Source organism: Vigna umbellata, chromosome 4, assembly GCF_029865625.1.
Source record: "Vigna umbellata cultivar VRB3 chromosome 4, Vumbellata_1.0, whole genome shotgun sequence".
Lineage (NCBI taxonomy): Eukaryota > Viridiplantae > Streptophyta > Magnoliopsida > Fabales > Fabaceae > Vigna > Vigna umbellata.
The window spans coordinates 73,248,525-73,272,427 of record NC_142168.1 but is presented as its reverse complement, the minus strand read 5'-3'; the positions used below and the strand labels follow the sequence as shown (position 1 = coordinate 73,272,427).

Here is a 23,903-nt window from a genome sequence, read left to right as displayed (position 1 = left end):
AGTTTATAAGGGGAGGTTTGCACCTCACTTATATGTTATAAATTGATCTTATCTCTAATCGATGTGGGACTTTCAACAGAAAAAGTAAACATTTTTCATCACACATATATATATATATATATATATATATATATATATATATATATATATATATATATGTATAAAGAAAAGGAAATGCATATAGACTTGGCCTCCTTATAGATGCACTTAGTTTGGGGCATGTCCACTGAATTGTTTTCGGACTGATTCATTCCTTGTTTATAAATTAAGCAAGTCTTCAAATTAGCGATAAGAATGCTTGAAGCAGTCCTCTGCTCTAAGTATTGAAAAGTCAAATGCCATTGTATTGTACTATACCATGGTTGTGCTTTGTTACCAAAATCAAAATATAAAGAATATGAAAAAATTAGCGTGTACTTATTATTATTAATAATAATAATAGTAATAATAATAGTAATAGTAATAATAGAAAATAATGTTTTTTTTATTACAGGCAGTGTCCATTTATTACATGTTGGGTATTGGAATTGAAAATAAACATATGTTTATTATTTATTTCTAGTTGTGTCTGCGTTTTATTGACTAAACAGTAAATTTGCTTAATTGAAAAGTGACAATAAAAGAATCAAATGTTATAATTAGTTCCTTACAAATAACCTCTATTTTTATTTCATTTTTCCGTTTTGTACTTTAAACATAAAATAAAATAATTTATAATTTACTAATCCAGTATCGTTTGATTTACCCTTCTAATACTGAAATATATATATTTTTTATCTTAAAATAATAATGTAAAATATACTAATTACAATTTATTTTATTCTCACAGTGATAACTTATTGTTACTAAAACAACAATTCTTTTAGAGTGTTTTTAAGAAAGGCAATGTTTATTTATTTACAAATGACACCTCCACATTTAAATTAATAATTGTTTATGAGAAATATTGAACGAGTTATATTTATAGCATTCAAATTTAGGTATTTAAATTCTGAATTTTGTCAAACCTTTCGTATGGGCCGAGGGTTTGCTACTGGGTTTTTTCTTCATGCACCCATATTAACTGTAAAGACAAAAATGCCCTCGTTGTTGCAGCAAGCCATCTTTGCCACTGCCACTGTTGCGATGGCCTTCAATTACATCTTCCTTCTTCATCGCTGCACTCCATGAAAGGAGAAAGAAAGAAGCTTGTTCTAGAAAGCTCATTCTTTGAAAATTTTATTTATGGAACGTTGTTCCGAGACGCATATCTAATGTTCCAAAAGGTGTTCTGAAAATTTGGTTCTAGAAGATTCATTCTAAAAGATATCATTTATGTTTCAAAAAGCTTATTCCAGAAATTTTCTCTTCAAAAACTCATTCCAAAATGTATTTCAAGTATTCTCAAAACGTGTTCTATAAGTTCTGTTCTAGAAATTCTATTATAAAAATTTTATTGTAAAATTCCTGTTTGAAAAAATTTAGTTCAAAATTTCCATTCTGAAAATTAAAACAAAAAATTTCTGAATAAATAATCTAACAATCACATTTTAAAAGAGGGAATGTTCATTTTAAAATTAAGAGAGTGGAGGAAGAAAAAGCTGAGTTTTGAATAAGGATGATAAATAAAGTCGTGGATATTGTTAAAATATGCTTTTTTTAACATTTTTATATGTTAAAATATGTTTATTTTATATGTCTTTAATTAAATATGAAGAATTGAATATGAGAATGAAGATAAATATTTACATATATGTTTTGTCTATGTCTCTATACTTGTTTTAATATTCATTCACGTTTTCATTTCGTTTTTGTTTAAATTACTAAAATATTTAATTTATTAGATAATTTAATATATATATAAAATATGTTCTGAAAAATTTATTTCAAAATAAATGACGTAACCTGACAATTTTCTTGGACCTTGAAGAAGTTTTGGCATATTATAAGTTGTATTGACAAATTGAGTCCAATTATATTAACTTATAATAAATGCATTTTATCATTGAATAGATCAACAATTATTATATTTTACTTTATCCTTTAAATTTTATATGTAAAGCATACGGTGATATTATGAATGAGAATCCAAATACAAATTGGGAAATTGTGTATGAGAATCCAAATACTTGTATCACATTGTTTATTGTGTATAAAGGAAGGCCAATGTAGAATATTGACTTTCTACTATATGTACCCATTGGAACAAAACCAAAAAAATAAAAATAAAAAATACATCTTTTTACAATCAAAGAAATATGAATGAAGCAAGACCATTAAAACACACATTTGAAAGAAAAAAAAAACATTTTGGCCAGATAAAAGATTAAGCATTATTGTGGGTGATGGCTAATGAAACTTTGATATGTGAACCTTCATTTCCTTGCACAATATCTCCAATTCTTTTACTCTTAGTTCCATTCTCTGAAGGTTTTGTCTCATATCTTCTTTCTCTTCCAAGAATGAATCTGTCTTAATGATTTCATTCTCCTGAATTTCTAAGTCACTTGATGGAACATTGGATTGTTGAGAAATAAGAGCCTGCATTGCAATGATTGGAGGTATTCTGGGGTTCTTTGCAAGATCCTTACAAACTTCAAAGCTCAGTTTATTGTAATTAAGGCATCTGCACAATCTTGACCTCTCCTCAAATGCCAGCATTGGGTGAGACTGCAATTCACAGTTATTTTCAGAAATGAGACAGTTTAATACAATTGTGGAAATGAAACATTATGGACAAAAAAAACCTTGCCGATAAGAGGTGGACTTTTAAGTATAACACCTATTTATTATAAATTGATTTTATCTAGTCGATGTGAGATTTCCAATACATTCTTTTTATGTCGAAGTGTTAGACTAGATATTAATGGGTGGTCAAATAGCGGTTAACAAACAATAAATATTGCTAAGATAGGTTATAACCATAACTTTGATACTATGTTAAGAAGTGAAATTTTAAGTCTAACTCAACCTCACAAAACCGGCTTGTAAACTAAGAATTATACTCACTTACTATAAATTGGTCTTATTTCTAGTCGACCTGGGATGACATTGGAAATTAGATTAAAGTGTGGTTAAATTTTTTGTATCAACAAATTATATGACTAATCTTTTTTGCATATAAACACATAATGAAAATTCCAAAATTGTGGAGAAAATATGCAGAAACCGGTTTCTGCACGTTAAAAGTTGGAATTTTTTTTACCAGAATGTGTAGATTATTTCAGAGAAAAATATATTTAGTTTTTGCACTAAACGCTTTGTGGTTTGCAGGATGAGAACAAAAATACATTTATTATAACAAGGCCAAAATTTGTCAAAATTCCAGATAATAAGAAACAGATTTTTTGTTTTTGTTTTTCAGTAATGCCAAAATTTGGCCTAGGTCACTTACCATCTGGTCGGGGCACTTGCTTATGTTTTTGTTTTTATTTTGTTTCAGAAATTTCACAATTCTTATAGAAAGATAAAGAACTGTAACAACAGCAGTATATTAAAAGGGTCCGATATTCAATTGACCTGAAGATAAATGTCGATAGCTCTGTAAACTCCATCGAAGCAGTTCCTAGCACGATCAGGCAAAGATTCTGCAACTGCAAGAAAGTTAGTGACTTTGAGGTTCTGATCAGGGGCTATCTCTATCAAATACTTGTCAACTAATCTACCAACTTTTTTCAACTTCTGTGCACACTCTCCTCCATCAGAGCCATTTATATAAACAAATTGCTTAATCAATCTTATCACAGATGCTACATCATAACATAGCCCCATGTGGTGCCCAGACACCAGTAGATCATCCAAGGTTGCTTGCTCAAGCACCCCACCAATCAATTTCTCAATTTCAATTCTGCAATCTCTACTCATCACAAACCTTGATACAATCCTTAACACCCAAAAAAGGCCTCTACAAGAAAAACTCTTGTTACCAGCAAATATGACCCCACATACAGCTGTTTCTGCAAGACCAGCATAATCAACACTGTTGCTGCAATTAATCTCTTCTGTTTGGGTCACTTTTATCAGATAATACAGAAGAAATCTTGTGAGAACTGAGTTGTTATTGTCTGTCTTGTAAGCTCCAACAATCTGAAGAATCTTCTCAATGATCTTTGGCGGTAAAGTAGCCAAATCTTCAAACCACCATTCCTTGTTTGCCAAAGTTGGTTTTACAGTCTTAGGAGTAACTTGTGTTGAACAAGAAAATGTCTTGGCATGATTGCTCTCGGGAGACGATGGGGATGATGAAGATGAGGAGGTGAAAAGGTTTCCCTCAAAATTTTGATCCATTTTTGCCAAGAGTGCACCAATAATATTTTCTAACAGACCACATTTATCTGCATATGTATGAAACAGTTCACAGTTCTTGAGACTCACAACTATTTCATTCCATGACCAGTAGCAGATACCCTGAAGGAAGGTTTCTGTTTGCTGCAAGAGATTGCCGCTGAAGACTTCCTCAGTCATTCCTAGAAAAAGGGCACAACAATGGAGGAGAAGCACGTTCGACACAGTGATGGAAATTTTGCCATGGTTGTAGCAGAATCTTAAAACCAGCTCAAACCCTTCTGACCCTCCAGGGAAATCATTGAGTTCAATGCTCAACGTCTTGCTGTGGCACATTCTCTTTTCATGGTTCAACATTTTTTTCATTCTTCCACAGTATTTTGATATGAACTTCTTCAAAATGAACGAAATAGATTGATTAATTCACGAGATGAGACATTGGATTTGACATCCTAAATCTAGCATTGTACGAGAATAAACCACTAAGAAAAGGAAAACAATAATGAATTGCTAGAGTACCTTGTCCAACAGAAATGTTTCTTCCTCATTAATGTGAATTTGCAAGTCACTGTGCTTCGGCATAACTGCTACTTCTTCTTCATTGACCAAACAGATGAAACTTGTATTTTACTAAAACAGAAAAGGAATGATTATATATATTATATACATGAGAATCTTAGTATTTACCGTATCCTCGTGCTAATGTTGAGTTTCATTATTTTAACATGGAAGAGGGCGTTCATTATTGTATAGTTTATGTGGGTAAATTGTCGTCTTGCATGAACAAGTTGGGTATCTCAGAAAATAAGATAGATTTTGAAAGAAAATGACAATGATGTTTTGCTATAGAAAACATTAACAGCAATGGAGTCTGTGAAGTTGTCTGACAGAGTCAGAAGGTCAAGAAGGTCAAGAAGTGTAAGCCAAAGCATTTTGTTAAATAGTTTTCAGCTGTGTCACGTATGCGTGCGTTGGCTTTGGAGTTTGGATTTACTTGAGATGTACTTTCTCAAACATGTGAAGATGAACAATACTTGTGGACCCTTAGATCCATTATTATTTCTCGAACAAAGAGAAAAGAAAGTATTCCTCAAGATTATTTGTGTTTATTTAGATATAAAAGTTCTTGTTTAACACCATGATTACTCTTTTATCTCTCTCTTTTCTTAGGGTCCTGATGATTTTTTTCCTTTTAAACATGAAACATTGAACACAAGATTTTGCTCATCTACCATCCTAAAGATACAAGCATCTCCCACTTTCAAGTCGCAATCCCTTACAAAATCAGCCCATCCACGAGAGAATCTAGCAGAGTAATGTTCATCATAAAACAAAAACTTTACTTGCCACGATTTATCCCCAACACGAAAAGTCACAAGTCTTCCATTTTCCTTAGCATACTTCTTCGCATATTCATATGGTATTGTCTGCATTAATCATAAAAAATATCATTACTTCATCAATACCAAATGAATTCAAGTCACCACAATTTTAATTTACTTCATACTCATCCCAAAATTACCATATGTTTACATTACTTCTGTCGATACTTACAAGGTTTGCGTATACTTTGCAAGCTCTAATAAGAGATTAAGATAATGTTTGATATAAAAATTAAATTACCAACAAATGTAGTTCCTGATAAATAGAAAAATATTATCTTTCTTTATCAGTGTTGTCAAAATGGGTCACCCAACCCGACCAAATTCGGTCCACCACGGGTTGGTTACTTAGTGAGCCAACCAAACCCGGTTCATTTGTTAGCAAGTTAGAAAAATTCGAACCCGACCCAACCTATCAGGGTTGAGAGTTAAATAGTTTGACTCACTGACTCAATTATAATTTTTTTATATAAAAAAATTACAAACATTTTGTAATTCAAATATAAATAAATTTTATTCCCAAAATGATATTAAACCCAAGACAATTCAAAATAATAAGAAAAAGTACAAAGTAATCTTTTTAGATAGAGACATGGTGAGTGAAGAGAGTATTTTTTTAGGGTTTCATAAGATAATAAATTAATAAAATAAAATTAAGTGGGTTATTGAGTAACTTTACCAAAAACCATTCCATGAAACATGGTTTTATGAAAATGGTATTATGTAAAAGGTGTGACAAAAATAGAAAACGTAGTTTCTTAATTTCAGATTTATGCTAAACCAAAAGTTTTGTTTCTACCAAACACTTGTTAAATAAAATATTAACTACACATAACCATATTAAGAATAAATCATGTAAACATTATGCATATTAGAAAACAGACTCAAGGAATTTCAGAAAACTAAAATGCATTAAAACTGTATAATTTACACTTATATGTATACGTATATGTATGCTTCAATCAATGTTTTTCAACAACAAAAGATATATACAAAAAATATGTTTAGAAAAATAACAATAAAAAATTAAGTAGATAATGTTTTAAATGTATAGAACCAATTGAAGAAAAAGTATAGAGATCCAATTCAGAATTCCCTATGTAAAAATGAATAGATTAAATTAAATGTTTATCCTTAATCAAATAATCATTATATTATATGTGATTTTGTTTATAGAGATTATTATAGTTTGGCATACCGGTGGTCCTGACTTGATGCTGATGAAGAGATCATCATTGGGCTTTGGTGTCCTTGCTTGAGAGGTCACAGGAGTTTTAAGGGATGAAGAAGGCAAATGAGAAACTCCTTTTTGGCCTGAATTGTAAATAGAAAAACTTGGTAATGTCAAATGCAAAATGCACTCACAAATTCCTAATGAAATTTGATACAATATAAAATAAGAGTAATATGATACACATTGACATTATACAACTAAAGATAAAATAGTCTTAAAAAAAATAACTTTCGTAATTTTTTGAAAAAAAAGTAAAAAAATAAAGAAAGATAGTTTGAAATGAATATATAAAAATTATGTGTTTCAAAAATATATTTTTCTATATATAAAATAAGTAATAATATTATATACCTTTGAAGAGGGATGTGGTTGAATCCTCCTCTTCTAGAGGATATATAGTAACCTTGAATAGAAATTGTGGATTCTCTAATAACTCAAAAACACAAACATCACCAACTTTCAACTTATTATCCAACAAAAACTTCCTCCACCCACTGAAAAATGTTAATTGTCCATAGAAATTCAGCTTTGTGTCAACCTCCCAAGTTCTGCCATCTTCAACAAAAAGTGTAGCAAGTCCTTCCTTGTGTAGATAATGTTTGGAAAATTCAGCTGGCATGATCTGATCAGTTCATGATTTTTAAGGTTTACAAAATCTACATTACAAATACTCAATGATAAACACAAAAAAGAAAAAAAAAACATTACCAGAAGATCTCTCTTAGTGTATGATTTTTGGATAATACTTGTGAAGTGATTATTCTTAGAGTTGAACATCTCCTTCACCTTCTCGTGAAAGAGTCTTACTTTCTTCTTGAAATCTCTTTGACTACTTCCATCTCCTACAAATTTCCACTTTTGAATATATAAATTCATATACATACATATACATATAAAAGGTAATGTTGTGATTTCAAATGGCCTTGACTTTTAAACTAAGTAAGATCTTAAACCAAATAAGATTATTTAGTATATTAAAAGAGGTAAAAAAAAACTTTTAAAGAAAAAATAACACTAACCATGATTCATGTGCTTGGAATAATCAGAACATGCTCTATTTTTAGAATGTTTCTTAGGTTGTTGTTCTTCTTTTTCTTGAAGTTCTTCTTTTGGTCTTTTAGTTCCCTTTTCACTGAATTTTGCAGAAAACTCAACACCTTCGATAATTTCTTCCACTTTTTCATTAGCAGCATCCCTGCTTAATGGGTATTCTATTTCTAAAGCACTTTTTCCAAAAATAATCACGTTAAAGCAAGAATTTCCTTCATATCGAAACACTAAAAAATGTGACACGTCCAACTTGGAGTATTCTGCAAACTCTTTCCAACCATTGCAAAGCCAAACATCACCACCCTTATTCACCCAATGCACTTTGTTCTTGGTACCATTTGGAAGACTTAAGGTGACAGGATTTGTCATTCCTTGCCAATGTCTTCTCACAAAACTGGTAGGTAATTTCTGTCACGTTTGTTAGATCATAGAATCTCATCAACACAGCAAATCAATATACAAAGACATGTATAGAAGATGAATTTGAATAGATTATATATGAAATCATGTTTTATACAAATTAAAATTAGTTTATATACAAATTAAAAAAATAAATTTAAAAGAATATATGAAAACCTAATGTATCCAACAACATCCATTAACAATGGTAATCACAGAAATCCCGGATAGTTAGCATTTAAAAATTGAAACTTTTGAAAGAATTATATTCTCCAAAACAGGTAAACATATACCCATTCAACTTCAATTAAATCAATACCAAAAGCAATATGATAATATTACTTGAAGGTAGATTTACACGAAGAAGGAATGTACCAAAATTTTCATAGGTTTTGCAGTATACGTTAATAAAATTTTGTTAATGATATTAAAAGAAAAATAAATTGTTACCATTATTCCCCTTTGAAGGGTGCTTTCCACAATGACCTTGAAAAAATGCACTCCTTGACATTGAGAAGACATTGTTCAACTTGTTAAACCTAAATGAATCAGTGGTGCAAAGTAGAGAGAACTTAAATATACAAAAGGAAAAATAATTAGAATTAAAATAAATGAAAATTTGTTACAAATAAATTGAAACTGAAATTTTTAAATACGGAATAAATTAATGATTAAATATGTGCATGATTCTAATATATTTCCACTAATAATGGAATATTACAAAAAAATTTGGATACAAAACAAACAGGTGCTGTTTTAATTTAGTAATCATACCAATAAATGTATTTATGCCAAAAAAAAATTAATTTTTTAAATATTTGAATTATTTGAATAAGATTAATATAAAAAAAAACAAAGTTCTTCTTATGAAGACTAGGAATAATGCTTTATTGGTAAAATGAAAATGGAGACTAGGAATGGTATGAAAGGATGTGCTTCAATTCAATTATGAATGATGGAAGAACATAATAACAATAGAGACAAGGAAGGATCTAAGTATTTAGATTTATCACATTAGCTTATCTCATATGATCTTGTCCTAATTCACATGGATTGAAACTAAAAAAGTTTATAAAACTAAAAAAAACTCTTCATTAAAATTTTTTACAGAATTAAATTTCTATAAAATCCTATGGACTATATTAATATATTAACTATTTTATTCCTAATAATATATTTATAATAATATTTAAAAAAATTATTAAATTAACATATTGATCTATGTTGTAACTTAATGATATTCACTGTTCTTGAATAATTACATTAAAATCTAACTTTTTTTTATCTTTTTAAATTTTACAAAATTGTGTGTATTTTTATTCAATTTGGATGTTGTATAAGGATGTTTTAAAAAATAATAACTTATTTGATTATTTTATGGATAAATTCTTTTGAAATAAAAATTATTTTTTAAAACTGAAATGTGTTTATTATATTTTAATCTCAAAACTAAAACTAAGTTAAAAATTTATTTATATATAATATTTTATAAATAGGTTATCAAAACAAAATTTATAAAAACTTTAAAAACACTAAAACATTAAAAAAATGTATTTTTGTGATTATATTAAATATAAGTAATTTTTGAATTTATAAAAAATACGACTTAATTTTAGAAACCGAGTGAATGAGATTCAAATAAGAATTCTATATAATGTAGAACATGTGGGAAAGGGGAGTGCAATAAATGGTTTTAAAAGCTCTAGATATAGGTAGAAGATGTGGAAAAGGGAAGTAGAATAAATGGTTTTAATAACAGTGTAGGTAGGTTGAAGAGTAGATACAGAAAACAAAGTTAAACTTTGGAAACACAATTGAGTGGTAGTTCCAACCTTTTTGGTATCTTAAAATTTGATTTAGTATCTATTTTTTTTAATAAAAAATAAAAAAATCGAACGAGATTTTAAGTCTAACTCAATCTCATTAAATTAATTTATAGAATGAGATTTTTATTCATTTATATACTCTAAATTGGGGTTCTTTTTAATCGATATAAAATTTTCTAACACATTTTCTTACTGTGAGGTATATAAATCTCGAGAATAAAACTACACATTAATGTATAACTACCTAATAGTAAATAAAACAATATATCTAACAAAAAAAATAAATATTATTAAAATAAATTCTAACTATAATTATGATATCATGCTTAACTTTAAATTCAATTTCCAACTTTTTGAAAACTAGCAGCATACCTAACGTACAGGGAGATCGCCTTAATGAATGAAAACGAAAATTGCAAGAGAGAGAACAAATGCTAGAACCTTTGATTTGACTTACTTTTACTCTCTCTTTTTTCATCATTATATTATAGTTATGTTTACTTTTATTTTAAGACCATTTAAAGAATAAGATTGTTTAAAATTCTTATTTTAGGTAAGAAAAGATAGATACAGAGAAAATATTTTGGATGGCTATGGTCGAAACGTAAGCTATCGATCTTCTCTTATTCTGATTGGTTTCAGTGTCAGTTAAATGTTTAAAATCAAAATATCTGAAAAAGTGAAAAACTTCAGATTAGTCATGTAATGAATACAATATCACAGACAGTGTCACATGTTAATAATTTTTTTAACAATTTTTTAATCATAAATTACGTATTACTATTTTATTATGATGTTGTATATTTAAAATAGACCAATCATAAATTACTTTGTAGATAATTATAAAAAAAGTGTTAAAAGAAATTATTAAAAAAACATTTTCCACATCGTGTCTCAACAACAACTCTCAACCTGTCACTCTTTGTTTCTAGTTAGCATATATTGTCAATTTATACTTTATGTGACTTTCATTTAACCCTACAAGATTTAGACATTGTTGAGTGTAATGATACTTTAGGGATATTACCAATTATGTGTCTTAAATTGGGTAATACTTTGAACTTTCTTGTAAAAGGATTTGGATAAGTGTTCTAATTTAATATTTATTTATTTTTTACTGAAAAAAAGATTGATTGGAATAATTTCTCATAATAGGAGCATATTTTAAATTTGAAGCATCTTTGTTAATTTATAAGTATTTTCAATAAAATTCAATGTAATGAATAAATAAATGTGTCCTGACAATGATTTTCTAATTAGGAAATTTTTAACTCTAACAGAAAGCTTTGAATCAATTTAATTGATGAAGCGACAAAGGATAAAATACATAATCTGAAAAATATACACATGCTAACTCCTTCAAATATTAGTATCATGGAAAATGTCAACGATTGTCCTTAGAATACTTCTTAAGGAATAAAAATTGGAAATTTTGCTTCCAAAAACAATGTACTAAACATCATTATATATTAAAAAGAATTAAGTTATAAATCAAATCGTAATTTGATTCACGGTATTGTAAGAATTAGTCACTTTCGTTAAAAGTAAAAATAAAATAATAATAATAATTATTATTTCGATAAGTCTTTGATCAAGCTTGAAAACAATCAATTATTCTTGATTTCTGACGTGGTTGTTTTGTCTTTATCATTCAAGTATCTTTATTGCGTTATGTGGCCAGTCAGATGTTATGTTGTCAACTACTAGGTTTTGACGTTTCTCAAAGTTCGCTCGTATAATACTTGTAGAAAGTATTATGATGTCAAAATCAGTAAATGAATTGTTAATTAGACCTTTATATATAGTAGTTGTAATAAGATTTTATCTTTTTGTTAGTCTAATTACAATCCAATCATACATTAATCAGCATTAACAAATTAACTCGTCCTTACCATTATTAATCTAACCATTTTGTAATCGGTCAACCATATTGTTCGATAATAATGGGACTACTTTGTCATTACCATTGTTACTGACAATTTTGTAACCAATCGGCCCAGAGTGGGCAACCTATGAGTTGGCCAAAGAGCTCTGTCTAGAGTGATCGATCTTCGAGCTCGGCTTGGAGTGATCAGTCCCAAAGAGCTCGAACCATAGGAACTTGGGTTGGAGTGGTCGGTCCAGAAGAGCTCAACCTAGAGTGGTCGATTTAGAGGAGCTCTGCTTTGAATGGTCAGTCAAGAAGAGCTCGGCATGGACTAGCTCAACTAAACAGGCATATGGTACACAGCCTCCTAAGCCCGAGAATTAAATAATTTGCAAAAAGGTTTGAATTTGGTTGTTAAGTTCCCGATGCTCACATGCTGAAAGTTGTAACTCGATCAAGAGGGGTAATAATAGAAGCATGGCTATGGACCTTCACCATTAGAGCTTAACCAAAGGAAGAAGGCATGAAGAGGGTGGCATTTTAATTAGTCAACAGAACCTTCCATGAGAGTTGGCCTTGCTCCGTTTTTGAGTTGCCATGTTGTCGAGGTCCCTACTTGCAAGCTTAATATTGTCAAGCTCCATGCTGTCGAGCTCCATACCATCAAGTTCCATGTCGCCAAGTTCCATGCTACTGATGTTCCACATTGTCGAGCTCCATGTTGTTGAGTTCCATGCTATCGAACTTCATGCTACCAAGCTCTCATGCTATCAAGCTCCAATGCGATTAAGCTTCCATGCTGCTGAGCTTCCTTGCTACCAAGCTTCATGTTGTTGAGATTCCATTTGTTGATGCTAGGAATGACACTTAGTGAGAAAGGTTTAGTATTAGTTGATTTCAATGTTGAATTGGTTGGCTTTAATTTTATGTAAAAATCATGATAACAACCCCAATTTTACATTTTTTTTTTTTTGCAAGTATAGAAGAATTTAAAGAGTCAAAGTTGTACTTTTGAAGAAAAACAGATAATTTCAAACATTCTTTCACAGCACGGTTGCAACACCAAACATTAAATAAAACCTTAAGCCTTAACCTAAGACTCAAGTCATAGAAAATCCTTCGTCACGAAATAATCTCATGAAGTAATCCTTCCTCTCTGATCTAGACTTGTTTCAAAATCAAAAATGTTTTTTTTATTTTGTATTCCAAAATATTTTTTATTCTGGAAATCAAAATGAAAAAAAAAGAGAGTAAAACCAGAACTTTTAAATGTATCGAGGTAAAATTATAGAAGCAGCCTTTACAAAAAGACCATCTTACGTAACTACTTAGGCCTATATGGTCACGTCCAAATCCACCCCTTATAAACTTTATCACAACACAACATACAATAAAAGTGTTCCTCCTTAATATTAATTAACTTAATTTAGGTTGGCTTATTAAATAAGGATAAATAAACAAAACCTAACCTAATTAAATAAGTCATCAACGCTTCTTGTATACTGCTATAAAGACATACAACAGAAAGTAAAGTGGTAATTTACTACACTGTTGTAAAAGTGGTGAAAAAGTAAGAAAAGAGTGTAACAGACAGATCCCACCTAAATAAGGAAAAATTATTCATATCCCATACAACCATGATATGCTCTCATTGTCTGACAAAATACTGAAAATGCTGAATTTGTAAATGCTATGTTCATGTAAGGTTTTTAAGAACATTATAGTGTTACGTTTATTCCATGTCATCATACAAGATCATCAGCAGCAATGTCCATCTATCTTTGCCAGTCACTATTACAAAACCTATACAAGCTTTGAACTTATGTTATGTACAAACAAGTACCCCAAATGATGCAACAGTTGACACAGCTGAAGTATACGTGAGTACAAAAATGTGACTGCGAAAGTGCTTCTTCTTCGCCCAGGAGAAGGAAGAAATCAACAGTTACTACAAACAAACAAATGTCATCAACAGGTTCGAAAATTACACAAGTCTACACAATTCCTGATCTTCCTCACCACAAAGGGCACATCATTTATAACGTAACAGAGAGCTCCACATGTTTGAATTTTGATATCCTGGCACCATAAGCCAGCAAGTTATTATACCTTCCTTCACAGGCAGGGTTGAAAAACCGTGTAAAAGTCATGCCATATCATCTTCACTATCTGCAAATGAATATCAACTCAAATTGGCATGCCTCAAGAATGACATTGCTCATAATGAAAGACAAATTTGGTTTCAAGTATAAAAATTTTTCATACGTAGTAAAGGGAGTTATCATTTCCACCTAAACTCAACTGCCTAAGGGTGCTCACAGGTGTGATAAAAACACATGTAAAACTTTCAAAGCACAACTACAAAAGTATAAAGATCTGAGATGAAATATCTCAAACCAGCAATATATGTAACCTCATTAGTCTGTGATAAAGAGCCTTTGCTGAAGCAAAATGGACAAACCAATAGACTAGGGTCTGGTTTAAATCTATGAAAAAATATCTAACCAGCAATATTTATGTTGTGATTTTATCTCAGAACAGTCATTTCTGAATTGAATCTCTTCTTTTAAGATAAAATGATCAATCATCATGCACTATCGGTGTATAGATTTTTACAAGGCAATTAATCAAAAATCACCTTAGATATGACTTTAAGGCAGTTATTTCAAAAGGCGACAATTTTACCACACATAGCATCAGATGACAATGTTAAAAACTAAGATAAGAGCTCAATCCACAAAAATTTAGGAATACGGTTATGAAGCAACTTCTTAACATTAAGGTTATATAACTAAAATGTTGGACAAGGAACAAGAGAAACGATGCTCGAAAGATTTCCAGGGGATGGAAACAGTGTAATGAATGGGGATGGAATGTGAGAACCATATAAATGTAATTACACAAGCTCCTTTACTTTAAAAAAAATGCAGTAATTAATTTGAAAGAAATGATTAAATTTTACTAAATTTTATTTTATGTATTGAAAGAAGGGCAGGTTCACAAAGAAACAATGAAATCAGGTCCAAATATGCCTGGCTGAATAAAATATAATAACAAATGTATGTGAATAAAATCATAGAGACAAAAAGGACTAACATACCAGATAACTAAAACCTAAAACATAGTTCATAAAATTAAACATAAATATTTTTAAAAAGGAGTGGAATGTTTGCTTTTTGAAAAGCTTTCAAGTTACTAGCAGTTTGTTATACTTGCAACCATGCAAGAGCCATCAACTTACAATTTAAGCTTTTAGAATAGTTAGTTCATGACCTCATAGCATCTGTCTGTGACAATGCAGTCTACAAGCCCAATTTTTATTACTTATTCTTCTAAATAAAGAAAGGTAAATTTAAAACAAGATAGTTCGGGTCTCCTGCACTGATTTAGTTAAAGCCAATATGACACTTGCATAAAAAGGCATGTCAATATATTGATAAAAGGGAATAGCAGCACTGTCAAACTGGGGATGGGGGCTACAGCAGTCTTTGGCAGATCTTTCAAAGCATGAAGTTTTCTTTGATTCTTTCTGAGAAAGGTAGCAGCTTTGAAGATCAAAAGTTGCAAGAGATTTGGTTTTTGCGAAGTATAATCAGTCTTTGAAAGACCACTGTGAAATTTGTAAAAATGATTGACCCCATTGTCCATTACTAATGATTTTAACATGTGGCTGATACGAGAAATCAGTGCAAATGGGAAACATACTGAAAATGAATTAGTTTTTTTATTGTCTACAAGAGGAAGAGATGGAAAATGAAGTATATACCCATAAAAAAATATTTTAAAATAACAGTCATCCCACTATGCGCACTGCACTTTGCTATCCAAAATTGATAAATAGAGGAGTGTAAGACTCTCAAACAGCTAATAATTTTCAGATAGTTAATTCATAACTAGATTCAAATATCATAGGCAATCTCAAAGTAAGCATCTTCCCTAACACAGACCAAAGACATTTTCAATCAACTAGTTTAGTTTTCAACTCAACTTAAACATAATGAAAATTATTACACTGTGAAAAATTAACATTAAATTTCCATTTGACCTTTTACTGATCCACAACCGTATCTGAAGCACCAATCTTGCATGATAGGAAGTTGGAACAAACCTAAAAGCGCTGCAAAAACCCACGTGAAAAGAATCTGTGTAGTGAAACACAATGGGAATTCAGGCAGGATGGAAATCCAACAGATAGAAAGCAGATTTTGACATAATCTTTTAGTGCAAGATTCACACACACAAGTATTGGCTGTCAATTAAATTGGATTGCAAAATCCTACATTTCCCCCATTTAAAATTTAAAATACATGCACATAACATATTTTTATTTCTATTATTCCTTAATTTATATTATATCATATATTGTGCTTTTTTAACTTATTATTATTTGGTTTAGTATATTATATGTTATGTTATAAATAGTTTATCATATTGTTTAACCCTATTATAAGTTTTAGACTTCCAATTTTAGTCCTTATAGGTTCAGAGATATGTACTTTTGGTCCCTATAAAAATTTAATTGCACTTTGGATCCTCTAATTTTAAAAATAAAGCAAATTTTATCCAGTGTAAATATATCACCCAATTGCTAATGGAAAATGTTAACTCAGGATAACAAGTGGTAAAGTTTATTCTTGCTATTAGCATCTTACATGAATAAATCATGGACACTGTTATCCCTAACGGACATGTAACATTTTTCAGTTAACAATTTGATGACAGCTTAAGGTTGCCTATAGTTGTTCAATTCTCAATTCTTCTGGTTAAGTTGTTCCAACCTTATGTTGGTCTTCACTGTAGTCTTTTGACCAGACAAATTCAGTCAATAATGTTTTAAATAACATAAAGGGAAGGTTTGAACAAATATCTCCTTAAATACTTCTAGAAGAGAAAAATAAGAAGGAAAAATAAAGAAACAAGTTTCCACATAAATTAAAATTAGCTTATGTTTCTACAAATTTATTGCATAAGTTAATTTTAACTAATGAAGAATCGCATTTCCATTTTTCTTCTTATTTTTGTTTCCTAAGTGCTCATAGCAGAAAAATATAGTTAGTAAAAATAGTCATAATCAATATTTTTAGCACCTTGTAAGCCTGTAATATTAGTATGAGGCACCAACTCCGCCACAGACACCAAACACGAAACAACACTGAGGACAAGGGTACACCATTTATAGAACCAACATGACAAAAAATTAATTGAGAATTAAGATTTATATAATTCACAATCTAAATCATAGTGATTAAGTGCAACAATTTTCATATAATAATGACTCTCAAAAAATAGAATAACAAGAAACATATCTTTTAATAGTTAAAATAAAGCAACAAATTAAGTCCCTTAGCCCATTAATTATAGATGACAAACTTTAACACTCACACCTGAATTCCACAAAATATTTATAAAGAACCAAGATGAACAAATTAAGTGGCAATTGTCCATGGATAGTATTAACGAATTCGAATACAGTTAATTTATTACACTAATACATAATATGATGTGACTGTAAATGAAGTGGATTTCTTAGGAAAGAAAGTTTTAAGAGCATGTGTGCAATAAAATAGCACCCTTAATAGATAAATAGAAGAAGACACACAAAACACATCCCAAATACAGGATAACATATTGGACTGAGAGAAATAGATAAAACTACTGATGGATCTGAAAACCAAACTACAATTGTAAGATATTACAACATATTATCTCAATCTTCAAAGTCACAACAAATATTGAACTTCCTGTCATCTGAAGTGCACCAGGATGCTAGAAAGACCACAAAATGGAGCAGTTTATAATGAATAATATGTCTACAAATCGTATGGCTAACAGAGTTTACAATCCAGACCAGACTAATATTGAGAAATAAGCTAAAATATCAAATGGAAGATATCAAATGGAAGAGTAGAGTGCAAATTCTGAAAACAAATAAGTTGCTGAAAGAACATGGCCTTACCTCTGCGAACAATTCATTAAACTTGGCTTCAGTATATCATAAAGTGTAGAAAACTTTGAAAACAAATCAGTTACATATAGCGAGTTTTCCTGTCCACTCGTCAGCTACCCCATAATCAAGGCTGAGCTCTCTCATGGGAGGGATGTTCTCCATTGCAAACAGCATAAGGTGAGGGAACATCAAATTATTGTGATCATACAAGACAAACTGAACCAACACATTGGGAGTGGAACTATGACTCATATAGCAAGCAACATTCCTCATTCTTGACACATCCAAAGCAAAATCCAAAGGAGGGAGCGAGGGATAAGATGGACGCACATAATTGGAGTCTATCATAGTCAAGTCACCCCATTCCGACCACCTATCAGTGAACCGATTCGGATATATCAAGGAATCACCATTCATGGACAAAAGTTCTGCTTGCTCCCTAGTGAGCACAACCCCTGTGTACTCACATATAAAAGCACCAGCTTGAATAAGGTCCAAGGACCTAACTCCCCAACCAGTTTCCCTAGATCTGAACACCTCCATCCTGTTTTTGAGCCCCTTCTGCGTCACCCGATTCCGACAATGAGGGGGGCATTGACAAAACGGGCCGCACTCAAAAACCAAAGGCTTCCCTCTCAAGAGAATCCCACTGTGATTATAGGGAAACTCCCCTCCGTTCTTCATGGCACAGAAGCACCCTTCAACACACCCGTCCACACAATCGCAACCCGTACCCCTCCCACTCTGGTGAAAAACAAACTCAGGAAAGTTTGTCTTCACAAGGTATTCATACCTGAGAGGGTCGAAATTGCGATCAAGATCATTGAAAAGGCGAACCCCCACATTCTCGTTCCTGTTTGAAATATCAAGCGAAACACAACACGTGGGTTTGAAACTCAAAGGATCCTTCTTTAGCATTTGCGCTTCCTTCATGAACGTGCTCCCCATCTTAGCTTGCCCATCGATCCTACACAGCTTGAACTTGAAAACACCGAAACCCGACTTCCCAACATCAAAATAGCAATCGATAATCGTATACAAGCCGTCATACACATACAACTTCCCAGTGGCAGAGGCTGCACCCTCACAGCGCACCCCGCGAATCACCCTCACCTCAATCCCATAGTGTTTACTCCGCTCCATTGCAAGGTTCCCTCCCTCAAGCTTCTGGTGACAAACCTGCCGAGAATTCTTGTCCTGCCCACCATGGCCGGAGTAGGTGATAACATCACCCTCGTCAACGTCATCCTCGTAACCACCTGAGACAATCACGCTCGTGGCAATTGGTTCGCCGTTGGAACTCATGCTGCCAGGAAGATAATCGATGCCGGCCTGAGGATGACCGTGCAACCCAACCACGCACAACTCCATCCTATAGAGGAACACATCACCAACACAAACACCAGGAATCGCACCAACAATTCTCTTGTCGCGATTCAACCACAAACCACAGCTCCTCATCACGGCCGAGGCTCGCAAATCGCTGCGCCCTTTGCGGGCGTCCACCCGCCGCTCGTCCTCCACCGTCGCCAGCACGCGCAACGAGTCATACACCATCCGAGTCCGCCGGACAACGTCCCGGAAGTGCCGATGCTCCGGCCCGCCAAGATCCGCCACCCGAACCAGCTCCTTACACCGTCGCCTCGGCGTGGTTGCGGCCACCATCGAAGAAGACTGCTGCTCCTCCGGAACGGGCACAATTGCCCGCGAATCCGGGTCCGGAACGATGCCCTTTGGGGCCTGCTGCAGCCATGGGTCCGAATCGGCTTCGGTTTTGATGTGCTGCGAGTTTTCGGCAAAAGGGTTGGAAAAGGCGTCGTTTCGGAGCTGCTGCAGGCTATCGGTGATGGGGTCGGGAACGGCGTCATTTTGGGGGTCGTTGGCGGAGAACGCAGTGTGGAAAAGCTGGGAGATTCTGTTGAACTCGGAAAATAAGTTGTTGTTGTTTGGTTCGTCGGAGGTTCCGTCGCATACAAGATTGAGGTCGAGGTCCAGAGACCCATTTGAAAAATTGGAGTCCTGAGATTGTTTTTGTTGGGAAGTGGGGTTGTTGAGCCATCCGTCGAAAGGTTCGAGCTTTGGGATTAGTGTTGGGGCCGGGGAGGCGCTGGTGGTGGCTGTGGCGGCGGCAATTGAGGCGGGGATTGGAATTCCCGGTGGTGGAGGAAGGTTTTCAAGCGAAAAGAGAGAGTTCATGGTACAAGAGGGTGTAGCGGTGATGATGTTAGTGGGTAGGGTTTAGATTGGAAGGAGTAACATTGAAAATGGTGATTGGGAAGAACACAGCAACAACAAGAAGATTCATTAAGGTTAGAGAAATGGGAAGCTCTGGAATTTTGTGTGGGTTCGGAATTTCAAATGAATTGGATGAAATTTGAAATTTATGAACTGCTGAGTTCATAAGACATGATTGTATTTGAAGAATGGTGAAAATTACTATGCAAGATGTCTTCTTGATCTTTCTTCTTTCTAAGTACTTATTTTTTTAGTGAAGTAAGATAAAAACAAGTACGTATGAGAGAGTTCTAGATAAATATATATGTATTAGTCATAATTCTTCCCTGTAATAACACTCTCTTACACTTTTAATTCTTTAGAGAGTATAGTGTGCACTTTAACTAATAAGACAGTATACATAACTGTTATTAGATTCTTAAAAAACTGAAAGTTAGTTATATTGGATTTTTCTTTTCTTTAAAATGGTAAATGAAATAAATGTAAAATTAATTGAAACATTTCTATTTAAAAGTATAAATATTATAATTAAAATATTAAAAATTGTAATAATCATTTTAAAACAGTTGAAATATATTTATTTAAATATAAGAAATATTACAATTGAAAAAAACATAAATGGAATAATAATTTATAAATAATTAGAATATTTTTATAGTATAATAAATATTAAAAGTGATATATATATATATATAATTATGTCTATTATAAATAATTTGAAGAAAAAAACTATTTAAATAAAATGCTAATAATTAATTTGATATAATTGTTAAAAGATAATTTTAATTATAAATTTGTTGATAAAAGTTAAAAATGATAATAATATATAAAGCAAGAAAATTAAACATTAAAATTATTGAAAGAAGATAATTAAAAATTGAAATTTATATAATATAAAAAAACATTGAAATAGATTAATATGTAATTAAAGGAAAAAACTTAATTAAATAATGTATAATATTATACATATTAAATAAATATTTTAATATTTATTAAAATAAATGAAATTTTATAAAGTTCATTACTAAAGGCAGAATAGTATAACAATTCAAACTCACCTTAGATACCATCATATATGAGCTGTTCTGCAATGTTGACAAGTAGTGACAACATAAATGTGTTCTTATATATGTGATCTGAAATCATTACCCAATGCATGTCAAGTTTGGCATCCTGTTCAAGATCTCTTGCATCTTCTTAATAATATGGACAAATGATGCCTCTCTACAGCATGCATTTCTAAGTGACACATGGACAAAGTTATTCCAATTATCTAATTAAAGTCAAATCTGCATCTTCTAAGATCCAGGAAAAAAAAACTAAGTTTAGCATAATAAATCAATAAACTTAAGTTCTTATTAATATTACTAAAGTTGATTTATGATCACACTAGTACATAATTGGCTTTTAACGTTATTTAATAAATGTCTGTCTATAAAAATATAAACGTAAATAATTGATCGGTGATATTTTTGTAAATAAGTGAGACTTTAGACGTCTGTTGTGGGGGACCCGACGTCTATAATATTATAAACATCGAGGTCTCTCAAACAGACGTTTAAGTGACTGAAAAAAATTAATTCTCCAACTACTTTATCATCCACTTAAACGTCTGTTGTGGAGGGGTCTCGACGTCTATAATATTATACACGTCGGGGCCCCTCCACAATGAACATTTAAGTGGCTGACAGGGTAGTTGAAGAGTTAACTTTTTCAGCCATTGAAACGTCTGTTAGAGGGGCCCCTACGTCTATAATATTAGAGACGTCGGGCCCCTCCACAACGGAAGTTTCAGTGGCTGACATGGTAGTTGAAGAGTTAACCTTTTCAGCCACTGAAACGTCCGTTGTGGAGGGGCCCTGACGTCTCTAATATTATAGACGTCGGGGCCCCTCTAACGGACGTCTAAACCCCCCATGAATATGAATATTTAAATCCAAAAGACGTCATATTAGTTATGGCTCCGACGTCTATAATATTATAAACGTCGGGGCCCCCCAGTACCCGACGTCTAGTGCCATATATACTAAAATGGTGAACCCGCGAGGAGTTACGCTCATTGTTCATCGTCTTCCCCGCGATTTCACTTTGCGGCATTGTGTTTCCAGGTACGTTTTCTCTCTTTTGGACCGTTTAAATTTACTTTTAATCCGATTAAATTGCTCTGTGATGAAATATCTTTGATTTGAACCGATTAAAAATCATTTTCGGTGCGTTTTGATGCAGTTTCTTGCGTGTTCTTGGGCGGCATTTTTTACTCTTTTTGGCCTACGTTTTAGGTCGTGCACTCCTCGAATTTCCTCCATTTCATTTGGAATCTTCTTTTCAGGTTAGCTTCTTCGTTGATAATTTTTTTGTATGCATGTTATTGGGTTTTGTGTATGCATGATTTTGACTTTAAGGTCTGCATGTGTTATTGGCTTTTGAATATGCATGTAGTAGTTGTGTTATTATAATTGACATGTTAGATTATAAGTATCAAATCATTGAGTGAAACTTAGTTCCCGTTTGAAATTTAACATAAACGATTAATCTTTTAATCGTTTGTGTTAAATTTTGAATTGTCCGATTCGACAGTTTGAGAAAATTAATTTTTATAATTTGCAATAACATGTAAGTTGGAGTTTATAGGTAAGATTGATAAAATTTCGGTTCAGTATTTGTGTTGTTCTCCGAATGCATATTTGATTGTGGCCATCGTTGACTACTCTCATTTCGTGTATTTCGGATACCAATGTGAAATGCTGCGAAAATCTTATCAAATTTATGATGTAGACTTCTTTGCACGTGTCTTAGCAAATTATGAAAAATAATTTTTTTGAATGGGTAAGGCCTAACCTTATGAGAGTTAAAAACTTAAAGTGATGATTTTACGAACATAGTATGGATCGAAGCTGGATGAATGAACATCGCATCAATAAAGAATATGATAAGGGTGTTTCAGAGTTCTTGCAATACGTTGAACAAAATGCTAAGTCTGTGAACGGGACATATTTTTGTCCTTGTGTTCGTTGTCTTAATCAAATAGAACAAGACTTAGGCAATGTGTGTGACCATCTATTCATGTTCGGCATAATGAGGACTTATACCGTTTGGACTTGGCATGGAGAAGTATTAAACCAGCCTACCACGTCAAGATGAACGGATTATGTGAAAGAATGGATGAGTGATCATTTAGAGGACATGATACGTGATGTCGGTGAAGATAATTTTGGAAGAGCTAATTTGTATGATTCTCTTATAAATGATTCAGAGCAACTGTTGTTCCCTGGATGCTCGAACTTTACATGTATGTCTGCAACTTTAAAGTTGTTTAGTTTAAAAGCAAGGAATGGATGGACCGATAAAAGTTTCACCGAGTTGTTGGAGTTGTTGAAGGAGATGCTTCCAGGAAATAATACTCTACCTATTCGTAATTACGAGGCAAAAGTTTTTTTATGTCCAATGGGTTTTGAATATCAAAAGATACATGCTTGTCCTAATGATTGTGTTTTGTACACAAAGGAGTTTGTTTCGCTAAAGTATTGTCCAACATGTGGTTTATCCCGTTTTAAAAAGAAATCTGACAGAAACACTACTAATGAAGGTAATGATGGTGCACCTGCTAAGATGATGTGGTATTTGCCTATAATACCTAGGTTTAAATGTATGTTCTTTGTTAAAGAAGATGCAAAGAACCTTAAATGGCACTTTGACGAAA

The 23,903-nt window shown here is 32.1% G+C and overlaps 2 protein-coding genes and 1 pseudogene across 5 annotated transcripts; all 3 read right to left on the bottom strand.

Moving 5' to 3' along the window:
• Positions 1–2,097: 2,097 nt before the first annotated feature.
• On the bottom strand, positions 2,098–4,877 carry LOC148201204 (BTB/POZ domain-containing protein At3g19850-like). The gene is made up of 3 exons (XM_088114339.1): positions 4,783–4,877; positions 3,499–4,656; positions 2,098–2,649 (listed from the first exon to the last, which is right to left on the bottom strand). The coding sequence occupies exons 1-3, from the start codon at positions 4,843–4,845 to the stop codon at positions 2,329–2,331; spliced, it is 1,542 nt and encodes a 513-aa protein (XP_087970465.1). The 5' UTR covers positions 4,846–4,877; the 3' UTR covers positions 2,098–2,328.
• Positions 4,878–5,429: 552 nt separating this feature from the next.
• On the bottom strand, positions 5,430–8,850 carry LOC148201203 (B3 domain-containing transcription factor VRN1-like; annotated as a pseudogene).
• A 4,755-nt stretch (positions 8,851–13,605) lies between these two features.
• LOC148201202 (histone-lysine N-methyltransferase family member SUVH9-like) lies at positions 13,606–20,448 on the bottom strand. Of its 4 annotated transcripts, XM_088113276.1 has the most exons (4): positions 17,978–20,448; positions 17,109–17,173; positions 16,067–16,138; positions 13,606–14,190 (listed from the first exon to the last, which is right to left on the bottom strand). In XM_088113276.1, the coding sequence occupies exon 1, from the start codon at positions 20,162–20,164 to the stop codon at positions 18,044–18,046; it is 2,121 nt and encodes a 706-aa protein (XP_087969402.1). In that variant the 5' UTR covers positions 20,165–20,448; the 3' UTR covers positions 13,606–14,190; positions 16,067–16,138; positions 17,109–17,173; positions 17,978–18,043. The 4 variants fall into 4 exon arrangements, with proteins under 4 accessions (XP_087969402.1, XP_087969400.1, XP_087969401.1 ...); XM_088113274.1 differs by lacking the exon at positions 17,109–17,173 and having other exon boundaries at positions 16,067–16,163; XM_088113275.1 differs by lacking the exon at positions 17,109–17,173.
• Between the last annotated feature and the right edge of the window lie 3,455 nt (positions 20,449–23,903).